The 16509-nt window shown below is 42.0% G+C and overlaps 1 protein-coding gene across 1 annotated transcript in view; it reads left to right on the plus strand.

The window, feature by feature from the left end:
* LOC105041189 (pyridoxal kinase) overlaps positions 1-8476 on the plus strand; it is a 29090-nt gene extending 20614 nt beyond the window's left edge. Inside the window, exons 9-13 of the mRNA XM_010918047.4 lie at positions 708-773; positions 3812-3868; positions 5752-5796; positions 5899-5952; positions 8075-8476. Of these exons, the coding sequence (XP_010916349.1) occupies positions 708-773; positions 3812-3868; positions 5752-5796; positions 5899-5952; positions 8075-8215 (363 nt within the window). The 3' untranslated portion in view covers positions 8216-8476. The remainder of the gene's footprint in view (positions 1-707; positions 774-3811; positions 3869-5751; positions 5797-5898; positions 5953-8074) is intronic.
* Positions 8477-16509: the final 8033 nt, after the last annotated feature.

Raw genomic sequence — 16509 nt, forward strand, 5'->3', positions numbered from 1 at the left:
TGTTTTGTGCTGTGGACTGATTACTGCCTTGGTAGCATGCATTACTGAAAATAATGTTTAGCTAGTGGGGATACACCAAAGATAGAACCATGTTTAAGTTGGTTGCTGTTGATGCCTTTATTAGGCTACCCACATCTTTTCTCATCCTTAGTGTAAAAGCAGGACTTGATAACCTAAACACATGATTTACATCTATTAAGCATTTGATGCCACATAATAAGATATTCAAATATACAATTTCAACTATTATTAGGTAGTATTTTTATGGGAAGAAGATGAGTGAAAACCAAATAATAGAACTGTGCAAGCTACTGCAGTCTAGAGGTAAAGATGCATGTGTCTGTTTTGCTTGGTCGGAGGGTAAAGTGTTTGGTTCTGCAGCAACCCATGGATCTGTGCTAATGGCCAACTAACGAGAAACCATTAAACTCTGACTATAAGTACTTTTACAGTATGACCAGTTACAAATCCATGTCCTTGATTGATTCTCACGAGACTATAATTCCTGTCGAATATATTAATCAAACAAGCATATATTTTCTTTTTTCAGGCATTCATTTTGTATTTTGTCTAGCTTAGGTCCCTGATACATAATATAGTATATTACATGAATGATATGGCCTGTTTTTTAATGTTTGCTAAGTTACACTATTTTTCGCTATTCATAAATTAGACGGCATAAAGTTTGTTTTGTTTTCATACTGCAGGTTGTGATAACTAGCTTGCACATAGAAGACAATCTCCTCCTTATTGGCAGTCATCAGAGAGTAAAGGTACCACAAATCTTTTTCTATGAATGCTATTGAAAGAATGGGAAAAAAATGTGTTGCAGAAGCTAATTCAAATATGTGAGATATGAGTTGTTTTATATGTTGTTTGTTTTATGCTTGAAATTGTGCGGCTAAAATGTTTTCCTATTGAAGTTTGCATTGATTGGTTCTGCTTTGCTATCAAACTAGAAAAATCAAGCTTGATGAGATATCTCACTAAGTCATTATTAATCATTACAATAGTTCCGTGAATCATATGGTGCTGTTGATTTTGCTGAATGAGCTCTTGATGCTTGTTTAAATTTGGGTCCTTTTGATATGATAATTGGGTGTTGTTAGGGTTGGAAGTGGCCTTGGGCCAGCTTGAAGCCTATTGGATAGGCTGACTTCATGTCAAGCCATGGGTTAGGCTCGAGTCGATTCGGATTGGATTTGGGCTTAGATTTAGAGCCCATAGGTAGTTTGGGCTAGGCTTGAGTATATATTTGGCCTAGCTTATGCTCAGCCTGAGCTTGAGTCCAAATTGAGCCTGATATCAAATTCGGAGACGGACTAGACTAAGGGAGAGAGAATGGGATGCCTTACAGTGCCGACTGTTGGATCAAGATTAGGCATCGACTGTAGGGCCAACAGAGGCAACGGCTCCACTAAGGAAAGGAACTCGAGGGTTGCGGCGCAAATGTCCCAGTCGTTGACAAAGAAGTCCTTGGGCACGTGAACAGCCCCTTGGATGGTGACGATGGTGGCGCTAACCATGAGAGTGGAGGTGAGGAGGATGAGGGCGCTGACGGTTGCATGGTCACCTTTGGGGCCAGTAGAGGCAGCGGCTCCACCAAGGAACGAAAGGAACCCAGAGGCGGTACCACTAGTGTCCTGGTCGTTGAGGAAGAGGTACTCAGGATGCATTATCGGTGAGGGAGTCCAGATTGGAGAAGACAGAGCGGTCGATGAGCTCTAGCCAAGCATGGTGGTTGGTGAGGGAATGGCAGATGGAGTCAAAGAGATGAGAGAGGAAGTGGCAGAAGGTTGGGTTGGCTAAATTGGGCTTTTTGGTTTGGGCCCGTACTTGGGCTCAAGTCAGGCTCGACCCTTTATCTTCGAAAAGTTTTCAGGTCAAAGCTTCGCCCACAGCTCGAGTAAAAAATTCAGGTGGGCTCGGGTAGAGGCATGGCCCAGCCCATTTCCAGTTCTATGTGTTGTACATACATACACATGCATGATGGAGGTAGATTTGGCTACATCGAGCTGATCTCCACTTAGATCTAGTCAGATTTAAGTTGGACAATTGCCCCTTGGAGGTCACTGATGCACTTTTTTTGAGTTCATTTTGCATCCCATCTGATTGCCACAATTGAAATTTATTTAGTCATTGATGGTTTTAATAGAAGTAGACTTAGCTGCATGCAAATGAATCTCCAGTCAAAACCGATCAGGTCTAGGTTGGTCAATTGCCGCTTGGAAGTTACAGATGCACATTTTTCGGGTCATTTTGTATCCAATCGGATTGCTATAATTGAAATTTATTTACTCATCGATGGTTTTCAACTTATAAGTGGGAATTTGCTAGCACATGTTGTTTTTTGTTTTTTTTTTTGATACTGCATTATTTTTACAGAATTTTATATTGATAATGTGCTGCTTTTGCTTTTTATTGATTTTGGAGAGCTTTATAAGAAAGTTTCGTCAACTCTTATTCCAGGTTTCTGTTCCACTACCTGTGATCCTCCTGCAAATTATGCTCTCATAATTCTCTCCCGACATCACCTTTTGAAAGACATTATTTTGCAGTTCGCTATAATACAAAATGCTAAGAAATATGTTTGCCTGGTCAATAGGGGGAAGCTTAATGGGATTTACATGGTGTGTGGTTACTCACAGAAGTATTTGAAGATGATCTTTGATATATGGCTTCGAGCATGAAGGATATTGACTAGGGTCATAGGACTTTGAGATGAGACATTAAACATCTGATCTGATACTATAGAATCACTTTTAGGAATGGCCCTGGAAAGGAGAAATCAGAAAGGTAGAAGAAAGTAATTCTAAATTTATAGAAAAACATATGCTATGTCTTTTTTTCATTTTTCTTTTTCTTGGTCGGAGGTATCACATATTGATGTTTATATCCTGGAATTGGTAAGTGGTGATCATAGGAATCTTGGAAGTAGGATCACTTAGGAAACACAATGTACACTATAAAATGTTGCATAACTATAAATATCTCAAATGGTTGTTTTTTCTTTTTTAACTAGTCATTTGGTCCATCATATCTTGATAGGCTTGATGAAGTCCATTCCTTTCAGTGGTATAACTTGGATGCTTTTTTTTTGGTAAGAGTATAACTTGGATGTTTAAAGATGGTTGTAGTTAAATGTGGTTGCTGTAAAAGATGCATTATCATACAATAGGGTCGGAAGTATCTAGATGCAAGGTGAATTTGATAAAGCTAGAACCTGATGCAGATATGCCATTCCCGGTTGAAGATTCTGGTTATCATGTACTAATATGTATATTGCAGGAAAGAACTTTTGTAGGCATTCCAGTATAACCTCATGCATCTTTTTCTTGTGAAAGTTGCACCCTGTGGTTAACCTTTTGTATGATAAAAATTCGGTTCTTTGAGATAAAAAAGAACACAACATGTTTGCTCTGCCATCCATGTGTATGGTACAAACTTCTGACAGAAATTATATATAGTGTCACTAGGGTTTAATAGTTGGCTAATGAGAACGACAGGCATAGTGGAAGGGTGCATTGACCATGTGGATTCATGTCCAACTCCAAAGTCCAAACTACTGAAATGTGTGTTTGCTTATATCTCGATTACAGAGTGATTTCAAATTAGATGAGCGGTATTCTTGTTGTTACATTAACAGGTTTTATTCTGTCTTTTCTAGTCAACAATCATTACTTAATTGGAATATATGTCAGTATGTTTTCTGCTGTTACAAGTAATATCTGACCCAATGTTTAATTGTAGATCTTTTTTTTTAAAACTCATTTTAGAATAATTTAATGCTTTTTACCTGATTGATTTGCAGGGTCAGCCTCCTGAACAATTTAAGATAGTGATACCCAATATTCCTGCATATTTTACGGTACATGTCTTCTAAGTGACACAGTTGTTTATTGATGTACTTACAAATGTTTGTGGTTCTCCAAATTATATTATTCTATATATTTTTGCTTCATTTGGCTAGGATACGAAGTTGAATTTCTTAATATGCTTTTTGGTGCAATCTTTTGCCAAATAATTTGTAATTCTTTTCAAACCAAAAGTGTGCATTTTTTTTTTCAAATTTAGTTAAATTAATCTCTTCTGATCTAGGCTTCATATGTTAGACTTGTGAAGCTTTTTCTCTTATTTTCCTTAGGTATGGGTATAATTTCATGATCTAGGTTTTAGATATTAGATTCACAGTGATTTTATTATCCTTTCTTGAGTATCTTGGGTTGTAATGCAGGTCTAGAAATGGGCTGGGTTGGGTTGGGCCACACCCCTATCCGAGCCCGGCTCGAAATATTTTTTTCGGGCTTCGGGCCAGGCATAGGCCTGAAAATTTTTTAAAAACTCAGGCCCGAGCCCGGCCCGTCCCCAAGCTCGAGCCCGACCCAAACTCAATAGGGCCGGCCTAAATTATTTATTTGGGCCAAATATTGGGCTAGTCCGAACCTAAAAAAATGAAAGGATAAAATGAACAAGGAAAGCAAACAACAATCTAAAAGTTTACAAATATTCTAATATTTTATCATCACAATTAGCTAACTAACTGACAAGGGATTAGGCTAACTCATGACTCATCCTAAACAGCTAAACCCACTTGACTAGGAATCAGATTGGGGCTGGATATTCGGACTATTGATCGGATTTGAATTCAGGCTCAGACTTGGGCTGGGCTTGGGCCGGGCCAAAGGTATACTCAAGCCCAGTCTAAAAGACAACAGGTCCTATAATTAGGCCCAAGCCTGGCTTGAATTATTTCGGACCTAGCCTGAAGCCCAACCCAAAGTTGGGCTGGCCCAAACCCAGTTCCAGCCCTATTGTAATGTCATGATGATGGTGATATTCTTTATCTTAATGCTATTTTGTGGGCTATAAAAAGAATTCCCATCGAGATGTTTTTATCATTGATATTTCAATTTGGTTCTAGTCAAGGTATTTTGCTGTAAGTGGGTCATATCCCATATTTTTCTTGGTAGAAGGTTGACCACTTAAATATAAGTTTGTTTAACAAATTTTTTATATAGCCAAGGTCTGAAAATTGGTACCAAGAACTGTATTGGTACGTTACCGACTCGGTACGATAAGGTTGGCATGGACCATGGTATGGTATGGATTATGTATTGAGGGAGGCTTCCAATACTTTTCTCACTTTTCAGCTAGGTACCGATGGAAACTGGGTGGTATAAGTTGGTATGGGGTGGTACTGGGCAGTTTCACTTGATTCAGACTGCTACAAATAAGTTCGGCTCATATACTGAATCAAACCTTGGTTCCATATAGGTATCTTACTAGTATGGTGCTGTTGGTATGGGGTGGTCCATATCACTTTGGCAGATCTTGTGTACAACAATGGCCAGAGTAAAATTCCCAAGTTCGTTCAGCCTTGATAGCTGGAAAGTTCCTATTAAGGGTGCTTCACACGAGTAATCATCCTCAAAGTTATAACCCCTATCACTCTAGTGTGAACTTAGTGTCCATTCAAGACATGCTTTCTGATTGATTGGATGGCCATGACTTTTATTTATGTTTCCATCTAGGATGCTGTATGTTCTGTCACTCATCTTTATTTACTGCACTGAATCATTCTTCCAAGTAACCAAATTTCTTGCAATATTTTTGTGTTGCATGCACTTCAGCTGGAAGAAATAGTTGTTGCATACTAGCTTTTGCTGGTAGTCTCTCTTGCTGTTATTATTTGTTTATCCATCATGCTATTTAATCTGTCTTCTATCAAATTTGCTGGTGTATAACTTGCAGGGCACTGGGGATTTGATGACTGCACTTTTGCTGGGATGGAGCAATGTAAGGATTTTACTTACCATTTTCAGCTTGATAGCACCATATTGTGACATCTATTGATATTTTAGAAAGAAGTGTTCATTTATTTTGCATTATGCTGTTCAGAAATATCCAGACAACCTTGACAAAGCATCAGAGCTTGCAGTATCAAGTTTGCAGGTAATTATTTTTTGTGTCGCATTTTTCCTATGATTCACCTTATAAGATTTTTATGAGCCAATTTTTGTTAAGTGGATTCTTACTTTTGTGGAGCTGGTTGATTGTTATCTACTTATATGCTATAAGGTTATTATGGTCAAACTGAATTTTCAGAGAAATATACATCACAATTAAATGAGCTGTACTCATTTTGATAGAAAACAAAGTGGAATATGATACTTTATGGCCAATATGATATATTTGAATTTTCGTCCATAAAGCTTACATAAGAGTTCAAGCCTCAAGTGCCGGAATCATAACTGCTGCTTCAAATTCCTTTTCCACTCATGTTCCTGCTCCCTAGTCCCTAGTGCTTCCACCGCCTACTTATGGCAAACATTTTCTAGTGCTGTCATCTTTAATGTAATCTAAACCTGTTTTTATATTAAATTGTAACTGTAAGAGCTATTACTTCTTATAATCTGTTAGTTAGTCTGTTCAATTACAGCAACAAAAAATAGGTTTGATTTTATTATTTATAGACCTCTCATCATTTTTGAACGTCTTCTTGATAAATGCTTCCACATCCTTGCTTCACTTCCCTAATCCAAGATTTGCATCTGATTCAAGCATCAATGTTAAGAAAAATAGAGAAAATGTGTTTAACCCTCGCTGGTTTATTATTTGTTTAAGAACAGTTTGGACAAGAGTTACCTAAACAAGAATTTAATGGCAGAAGTTGAAATTCGATTGTATTACAAGTTTAATGGACATTGTAAATATGTTTTTTTTTTTTTTTTAAAAAAATGCATTAGAAATTTGAACATAAATTCGTTCTCACAAAAAAAAGAACATAAATTTATTGTGTCATCTCTTTCAAAGAAAGGGAAACTAAATGAATGACTTGTAAATTTCCAGATCTGAGATGATTAACTTTGTAAAGTAGAGAATGCTTTATTCAATTAAAAAAGCTTTGGACTAGTTTCTTGGGGAGTGGATTTTACTGTGAATTGGGAAGTGGTGCTTTCAATAGGTTATCACTCATCAAGGATTGGACAGTATAAGAAAGAAAAAAGAAAAGAAAGGTATTTAATTATTATATTGCTATGCCATAGCATGGTATATATTTGATAACAATGTAGTATAGGGCAATACTGGGAACCATGTCCCTTGTCGAGCAATTATGCTCTTGGCTATATTAGTATGGCTATTATTTCCTCATTAGCATTCCATCTATTTACTAATGTAGAGAAACATGAATATTAGCTGACTTGTATGAAAGTAAACTCGGAGCATATAATTTTATGCAGTATATGCATATTGAGGCATTAAAGGGTGAGCCTTAGTGCAGTGGGAAGGTTGCTCCATCATGACATGGGGCTCATGTTGGAAACATGGAAACAACCTTTCCACTCATGGGCGTAAGGCTGTTTACATTTGACCCTTCTTAGATGCTTGAATGTTTATAGCTACATGCATATTGAATCTTGTATTTTATTTGGTCTTTGACTACTAACTTAATAGGCTATCTGACTCCAAGGGTATACATTATCCATCATTTTTCTTGGATAACACATTGTAGTAAATAGCTTTAGTGACGTGCTGTAGCAAAATTATTGGGATAGGTGAACATGCTATAACAACTTTATTGTCTCATCTTGCCTTGACAATATAAAAGATTTCGGATTTAATTTTGGTGCAAACTTTATTCGCACTAAGTCTGTACAAGCTGTTTCCACAGTTTTAACTCCACTTTAATGGAAGCTATCCCAGAGTTAATAAATTGATATTAAAATTTATCTTATGATGCAAAAATAATGAAAAAAACAAATGTAAAAACACGTTAGATATCATGCTAGAGCATAATATATTGCTCTTGTCCCTAATATTAGTAGTTTCAATCCAAATGATTAAAATATATGTCAAAAAAAATTTTTTCCCTGTAAAGTGACATGCTGGTACTAGTTCTCTTGCATATTGAATAGAAGAAATCCAAAACCAGGATATATATGGATACGGGCTGATTCTAGCAACTCTTTTCCCCCAGCTAATGATCATATCTGCCCTAGAATGCTGTTCATTGCAAGACTTCTCTGGATATATGTTTGGCAGCTATTTAAGAGTTCTCATTCAATGTGTGCAGGCTGTGCTACAAAGAACAGTAGGTGACTATGAAAAAGCAGGTTTTGATCCACAGTCAAGCAGTTTGGAGATCCGATTAATTCAGAGCCAAGATGACATCCGAAGCCCACAGATTAAATATAGGGCTGAAAAATATACTTGAAGATAAAATGATCATGGCGAGAAGCTACACCTGCCTGAAGGATAGAGAGTAGAGCTGCTACATCATCATAGGCATACTGATACCATTTCGTACGTCATTTGCCTATCAAGGCTTTTTAACCATGTGGGTCGAGGATTTTGAAATCAAAAGGTCATCTCTCATTGATATTTAAAGATATTGTAGAACTATATTGCTCTAATTACAGATGTACTGGTTATTGACCATAAAATAAAATAGGAATCGCTACAATGCTTCTTTTTATGTTTTTATTGAAAAGCAGAGATTGGAACAAAGCTTGTACGGAAATCACTTGAATAGTGGCCGTTGTGAACTTTCTATTGGTGCTTTGCGATTAGTGTTTCGGAGGCTTCTTGTGTGATCGCGAGCGATCGGCTTCAATGTAGCGGTTGGCAGTGTCGGAGGAGATGGTGGACAACGAATGGTTTGGGTCTCTTCGGAACCATCACTAAAGGAAGTGGAGGTGCTTGTCCGACGGTGTTCGGAGGTGGTTGAACTCTCGGAGGATGAGGTGTGGGAGGAAACAGAGGGGTGGGCAGCTTCGACGGTGGTGGCGAGAAGCTTTGGTCAGTGAGTTGCGGTGGAGGCGATGCTTAGGGAGTTTCGGCAGTGAGCAGACGTGAAGGGGGAAATGGTGGGCTATAATCTAGAGCTGGGCCACTTTTTGATCTGATTTATGATGGTGGTGGAGAGGGAGTTGGTCGTCGGCCAGGCTTTGGCGATGGAGTCTTGGCGGTTGAGATTCAACCTTTCGGAGGGAGCGATTTGGTCAGCACTTTTGTGGGTCCGACTGCCGCATCTTCTAATGGAGCTATGGGGGGAGGCGTCCCTCCGAAGCATCCTCCATTTGGTCAGTGAGTTAGTGGCAGTCGATGAGTACACGGCTGAGTGGAGGTGGCTCGATTTCGCTCGGACGTGCCTCAAGATTGATCTTGCTCGGCTGCTGCAGTCGAGGGTTTTGATGGATAGACCAGAGGGCTGTCAGTGGTAGCGGTTTGTCTTCGAAAATCCAGATGGGATTTGCTTCCGGTGCTGATGTTTCCACGCTCCAGCAGCTTGCCCATTGGGCAGGGGAGATGGGGGACTTCCAATTGGGCTCACCTCATAGAACATGGTCATCGGAGGAGAGGAGGTACTCGGGTTGTGGCTGGTCGCTGTCCGGCAGTGGTTGTCGGAGCCCGAGGAATGGGGAAAAAAGGGGTCGAGTCAAATTAGGCCTCTGGCGTGGAGACCCAGTCGGGCCGACTCAAGATGGAGCCAACTCAAGGCAACTCGAACCGAGTTAACCCGGTTGAGGGATCCAACGGTGGCTGGATCAAGCCTGATAAGATTGTACGGCGGTGATCGCTTCCCCGCTCTATGGCTGGATCGGAGTCTGGGGAGGGCATGGAGATCTGTGCGGACCCGAGCTTGGGCTTGGGCTTGACTGCAGGCTTAGGCGTGCACGTGGATCGGACCGCTAATAGGTTTGGCTTGTTGGCGGCGGGCTGTGAAGGAGGAAGCCCATGTGATGCGGGCTTGCCTTGGCCTCGAGTTGGCCCGACTGAAGGAATGGGGGTTGGCATTGGGAAGCCCAAGCGCACCTAGCCCCGTGAATTTGATGTGGGCCGGATGCCTGAGAGGCCCAATGGCCGTGGAAAAGGGGCCAAGGACAAGGGGAAAGGCCTTGCTTCTCTAAACAGGGTCAAAGGCAAGGGTCCAGCTTGTTCAGTGGCTCAGTTGGATGCATCTGCTACCTTAGAAGGATCTGGGGTCTTCTTCTTTTCTACTGAGGCCCCAGAGGGAGGTGAATTGGCTATGGTTCAGATAGAGAACTTAGTAGAAGGTAAAGGAGGCCCAGTAGTGGTGGGACACCTAGAGCAGGGGATGGAGGTTGAGACAGCAGGCGATCTGGCGCATTTGGCCCCTACTTCGAGAAGTTAGGGCTTGGATCATGATGAGGCTCTAGTCTGACTGGATAAGCTATCCAGGGGGAGGAGTGACCGACAGAGATGGACTCGACGACAGGAGGGGCGGAGGTTGACATTCAAGTGGAGGGGAGTACTGGGATGGATTTTCTTTCTTAGCTGCCCTCCCAATGAGATTATTGATTTGGAACATCCAGAGGGTGGGCAAGCCCTCATTCCGGACGATATTCAGAAGACTCATCCAGCAGCACAGTCCAGATAACTGTATTTTGCTTGAGACCCATCATTTAAGGAGGAGCTTTGCTCGAGCCAGACGTCGTATCTCGCTAATATGGAGCACTTATGTAGTGGAGTCCAAGGGATTGTCCCAAGGATCATGATACTTTGGCGTCAAGGCTTAGTCAGGGTGGATGCATTCTATAGATATGAGCAGCAGGTAGCCTTAGTCATCTCGGAGTAGATTGATGGCCCCTGACTTCTTTCGGGTGTATATGCGAGCACTGAATATTGGGAGCGAAGGGTCCTATGGGCTGAGATATCCAGGCTGCTATCGCAGAGCCTTCTCTTATTACTGGGACTTCAACTGCATTATGGAGTCCCATGAGAAGATGGGTGGTAAGCAATATACTGATTTCATTGACTCCAGAGAGTTTAGAAAGTTCATCGACGATCTGGGCTTGATTGATCTCGGCTACTCTGGACCTAGGTTCACCTGGTGCAACAACTATCCAGGGAAGCCAGGGTTTGGGAGCAGATTGATCGGACACTTGCCACTACCATCTAGCTCCAATGCTTCCCTGGTCATTGGGTGTGGTACCTTTCGAGGATCGTTTCGGACCACTGTCCTCTTCTCATCACGACTGATGGCCCCCGACTGCCTAGAGCTTCTTTCAGATTTGAGAAGTTCTAGACATTCTATCCTCGTTCATGGGAGCTAATTAGGGAGGTTTGGAGGATGTCGGTGCATAGTGATGTGAGGTATCAGATGATCAGAAGGCTCAAGCTGGCAAGACGTAGACTCATTTGGTGGAATCATTTGGAGGTTGGTGACATCTTCAAATAGATTGAGGGGGTGGAGGTTGACATTGCGGAGCTATAAAAGAGAGAGAGGATCAGGAGGGGGGCCTCCAAGAGCCTGATTTGTGGGTGCTTCATCGCAAGTTCGCTGAGCACCACTTCTTATTGAGATAGCAGAAGACATTATAGAGACAAAAGTTTAGAGTGCAGTGGATCAGAGAAGATGATCGGAACATTAGATTCTTCTATCAGTTAACGATGATCCGAAGGGCTACCAATTGTATTAAATAGCTGAAGGAGAGTGATGGTAGGATGGTGGAGGACAGTGAGAAGATCAGAGATCAGATTCTTCAGTTCTTCAGATCTCGTTGGACTGCCCCTTTGGGTGAGGATGGTCCCCTTCCGGACCTCATCCTTTGCACCGCATCTCTAAGGAAGAGAATGAGGTCCTGACTCTTTCGATGTCAGTTGAGAAGGTTCGTGGAGCCCTTTGATCCCTCAAGGAAGATAAAGCCTTGGGGTCAGATGATTTTTCACCTTTCTTCTTCTGTCGATACTGGCCGATTGTTGGTGGTGAGGTGACTGAGGCTGTGCAGATGGTTTTTGAGACAAGAGGCATTCTGAAGCAGTGGAAGAGGATGTTGATCACCCTCATTTCGAAGAGACTTGATGCATCAGCTCTAGGATACTTTAGATCGATCAGCTTTTGCACTATTCTCTATAAAGTGTGTGCGAGGGTCCTTGTTGGTCAACTCCGATTGATTATTCCACATTTGATCAGTCAAGAGCAGGGTGCTTTTCTCAGTGATCGCTGCATCATCAATAACATCTTGCTTGCATAGGAGTTTATGCATGACTTACAGTGTGCCCCTGCTCGTTAGAGCTTGATGGCGATCTAGCTGGATATGGAGCGGACGTACAATCGGATGAGTTGGCCTTTTTTTACGGTGGACACTCCCGGAGTTTGGATTTCAAGATAGATGGACTGGTTGGATTATGGACTATGTGCAGGCCCTAAGCTATACTATCCTGATCAATGGCTCTCCGACGGACTTCTTTCACTCGACTGGTGGCCTTTGTCAAGAGAGCCCCCTCTCTCCCTATTTGTTTATTTTATGTGCTGATGCTTTATCTCATGCTCTTCGAGTGGTGGTCCAAAGGACAAAGCTAGAGCCCTACTGATCTGCCCCCAGGATGTAGCCACTCTCGCATCTTTTGTTTGTAAATGACTGCTTGCTCCTTGGTCAGGCTTCATTATGGAATGCTAGATGCTTCGCATCTATTATTGACACATACTGTCGGGCTTCTAGTCAGCTGATGAATTTATGGAAGTCTACTATCATTTTCAGCCCCAAGACAAAGATCCAGGTGAAGTAGGTGATTCGAGATAGGCTAGAGATCCCTGAGCAGAGAGGGGCCCTGACCTACCTTGGGGTCCTATCATGGGACGACGACTCCAGAGGGCCGATTGCAGGGCCATGGAGCAGTAGGTTCAAGGGCATCTCAAGGGCTGGTAGGCCACTGTCCTCTCAATGGTGGGGAGGATTATGCTCGTGAGATCTGTTTTGAGTTCAATACCGAGTTACCTTCTGGCAAACACCATTGTGCCATGTTCTAGTCTCAAGGGGATGGAGCAATAGTTTTGAAATTTTCTCTAGGGCTCCAAACAGAATAGTCATGGGCTTCATCTGCTATCTTGAGAGGTCGTCTGCTAGTCAATACATGATGGGGGTTTTGGTATCCGATCCTTACTGATTACGAGGGAGGTGATGATTGCCAGACATGTTGCTAGATTTCTTATCCAGTCTGATTACTTGTGGAGTAGGATGATGAGGGTTTGTTATGGAGATTGGAGATAGGCTTCTCAGATTTGCATGGACCGCAAAAGTTCCTTCATCTGGAGAGAGATTTACATCCATGCCTCGACAGTAATGGCCCAGATTAGGTGGCTTATTAGTGATGGAATCTCGATCGATGTGAGCCAGGATGCTTAGATATTCAATCTCCCCCTCTCACGTTGGCCCACCTATGTTAGCATGGAGGTGAATGAGGGCTTGCGAGTTAGTGAGCTTATCACTGACAACGGTAGGGGTTGGAGGAGTCATGATATCATCCGCCTCTTTGGTGGTCAGTTCGTTGATAGGATCCTTGCCATTCTAGTGCCTATCTATTAGAGTCATGATTTGAGGATGTGGGACCGGTCATGTTGCCCCAAGGCCCCTGCCTCTGATCTTGCTGTGATGTACAGATCTGCACTAGTACGGAGAATGGATCTTGCTTGGATATGGAGAGTGGTTATTCATCCCAGGATTCGACTCTTTATCTAGAAGGTCATCTGGGATCAGCTTTTGACTTAGATTCTTCTCAGGGATAGAGGTATGGGGATTTTGCCCATCTGTCCGATCTATGGGTTAGAGGATGAGACGATGGAGCATGTTGTGCTTCACTACCCGAGGGCATCCTTGATAAGGAGGATAGCGGGCAGCCAGTCCTAGGGGGGCACTAGTGGCTCTTGCCTTTCCTCATTCATGGATGCGATTTGCCAGAGTTCGATGAGTGCCAGCCTTCAGGCAATAGGATGGTATACATTGCATATCAAATTTGGCTTTCTAGAAACACCTTCGTCTTCGAGGTGGAGGTGGTGCCTACGCATCGAGTATTGGAGAGAGCTTGCTGTCTTACGAAGGAGTACCGTCGGTTCGATACTGCTGGATAGCCCCCAGGTAGCTCGAGATTTTGGAACTCCTATATTGCATACGCAGCGATGACCTGTAGGGTTCTTCTCATTTCCTGAGAGCCTCTCCTCTTGGATTTTGTTAAGATCAACTTCGATGATAGTGTTAGAGATGGCAGAGATGGTATGGGCTACATCATTCGAAATTCGGATGATAGGCTGCTTACTGTTGAGGGCTCCCTCCTTTTTGAGCCTTCGATCCTTGAAGCGGAGCTTTGGGCTACTTGGGCGGATATCATTTGTGCTCGGCAGGAGCTGTGTGCAGAGAGGATCCTTGTGGAGGGCGATTCTGCCATGGTCATTGGTTGGATCTAGAATGACATGAAGCACATGCCAGTTCATCCACTCCTCCATGATATTTGGGAGTCCCTCCGTTAGTGCTCTACGATGGTTATTCGTCATATCTATTGGCAGGCGAATAGTGCCGTAGACTGGATGGTCTCCTCTGTTGCTGATCACACTGATGATTGATCTTGGCATCAGGGAGATAAATGTCTCCGGATATTGTGTGACATTTTGTATTCTGACTCCTTGGATTGCTCTCACATTAGAATGGTATAATCACCCGCTTGTATCAAAAAGAAAAGCAGAGGTTGATTCTGACCGTTGATCATCTAGAAATCTAGATTGGTCACTTCTCAGTTACTTTTATTTGTCTTTAAAATTAAAACAGGTGTATTTGCATTTTGTCTGCATCAGAATTCAGGATTAAATGATCTTATCAGTTAAAATTCTGGGGAATTATGAATCGTCAACTAAGTTTACAGTGTTTTGACATCCAATATAAAGCTAGCTTCTGTGAGTACCACAACCTGCATTTGCCAAGCTGTTGCCCCCGCCGAGGGGATGATTGGATGGGTTTGATGAGAACTGCTGACATGGCAACCACAGTGGCCCTGAAATCATTGATGTCCATTTGGATGCTGGTAAAGTGAAGGCAAGGAAATTGAATGGAAGCTTGAATCTGATCTGTCTGGGGCCTCCAGGCATGATTTTTCGACAACTTAAAGCACCGCTAACGTGAACTTTCTTGTGTTTCAGGGCCCCTCATATGATACACCGCGCATTAGTGGGGAATAGTACTTGTTTTTTTAGAGGTTATGATTCATGGTTTTGTCAATCTAGTTATGATCGATCAGCATTTCTCATTTTCCATTACCTTCCCAGAATCCTCGTGCTTGTGACGTCCTGTACATTGGTGGGAAGTATTAGAGAATTCGATTCAGCGGAGACAGCTAATTGCACATGCTTGTAACGTCGATTCAGCAGAGAGCTAATTGCACATGCTTGTAACGTCCTGAACTTGGGCACCATATCGAGGCATGTTATCTGTAAACAGAGGACCATGGGCCATGGCTTATCACGAAAAAGGGTAAGACAAGCACCTATAAGTTGATTTTAGATATTTCAGTTTTGATGTCACATAAGTAGCAGTCAAAGTTGGCAAGTCCGAATCCATTGAGCCATGACTGTGCCTGCCAGCTCCTTACCAATTGAATCCTGATACATACTTCCAAAGAACCGCACTCCCATAAATTTTTCGTTCTGCCTTCCGATGTTGCTCACATGCCTTATGGCATTATGATCCTTGGTGCATCCATGAATTCACAAAGATGTGAATAATTGACTTCACCTTTATAACTTAGATAATAAAATCTAGATTATTTGATATGATCTAGAAGATTTAATACTACAAAGAATTAAATATTCTAAAGCTCCCTTTATGTGTAAATTGTCGCAAAGTCAGTATCTTGTGTTTCGTGTCATTGAACTCGTGTATTTGCGCAATATGCAGTTCTAAGGCAATTATCAAGAACCGATGAAACTTCTTCATCTACTTGTCAAAAAGCAAGAGGAAACAACCATAAAGAATTAGCCATTTATTTCCTTCCGTAACGAGGACCAGCAAATTGTGATACAACGTAGATTCCAATAGAAAGTCAAGTACCGCCTCTCAAGAAAGCGTGCCACACCAGCTCAGCTATATGACGTGTTCCTACATGCATTCAGATGATTTACACCCTTCCTCATTTACGTCTACACGACTTCTTGACAGCACCCTTTGTTTCGCTTACTTGATTAACACCTTTTTTCATGCTCGTCTACGTGGCCCAGTGAATCATGCTGCACACCTCCGTGGACGAGGCAACAATAAGAAAAACGTCAAATTTCTACACCGGCAATAAGTTTGCCCCTCTTGAAGCCTCTCCCTATACCGCTGCCTGCACATTATTTTATTTAGCTGGATCAGATGCCCAGAGATCACTCTTTATATATATATATATATATATATGATCTGTTTATTTAAACAAATGAGATTTTAAAATTCAAATCCGACTGACTTAATAAATAAATTATTCGACTCGATCTGCTTACGACCAATTATAATTTAATAAAAAAAAATCAACCCATTTAATGACCCATTTTTAAAATAAAAAATTAAAAAAAAAATCCTGCTCTCCTCTCCATCTTCGATCTCTGCAGCTTTGCCGTCGCCGCATCTCCGCTCGACTACCTCTCCTGCCTCCACCCTCGCCAAGCTCTCGACCACCTCCAGCTCTACTCGATCGGCTGCCCTCGTAGGTTTCTGAAATAGTCAGAGAGGGAGATCCCAGAGA

This window comes from Elaeis guineensis, chromosome 3, assembly GCF_000442705.2.
Source record: "Elaeis guineensis isolate ETL-2024a chromosome 3, EG11, whole genome shotgun sequence".
In the NCBI taxonomy this organism is placed as follows: Eukaryota; Viridiplantae; Streptophyta; class Magnoliopsida; order Arecales; family Arecaceae; genus Elaeis; species Elaeis guineensis.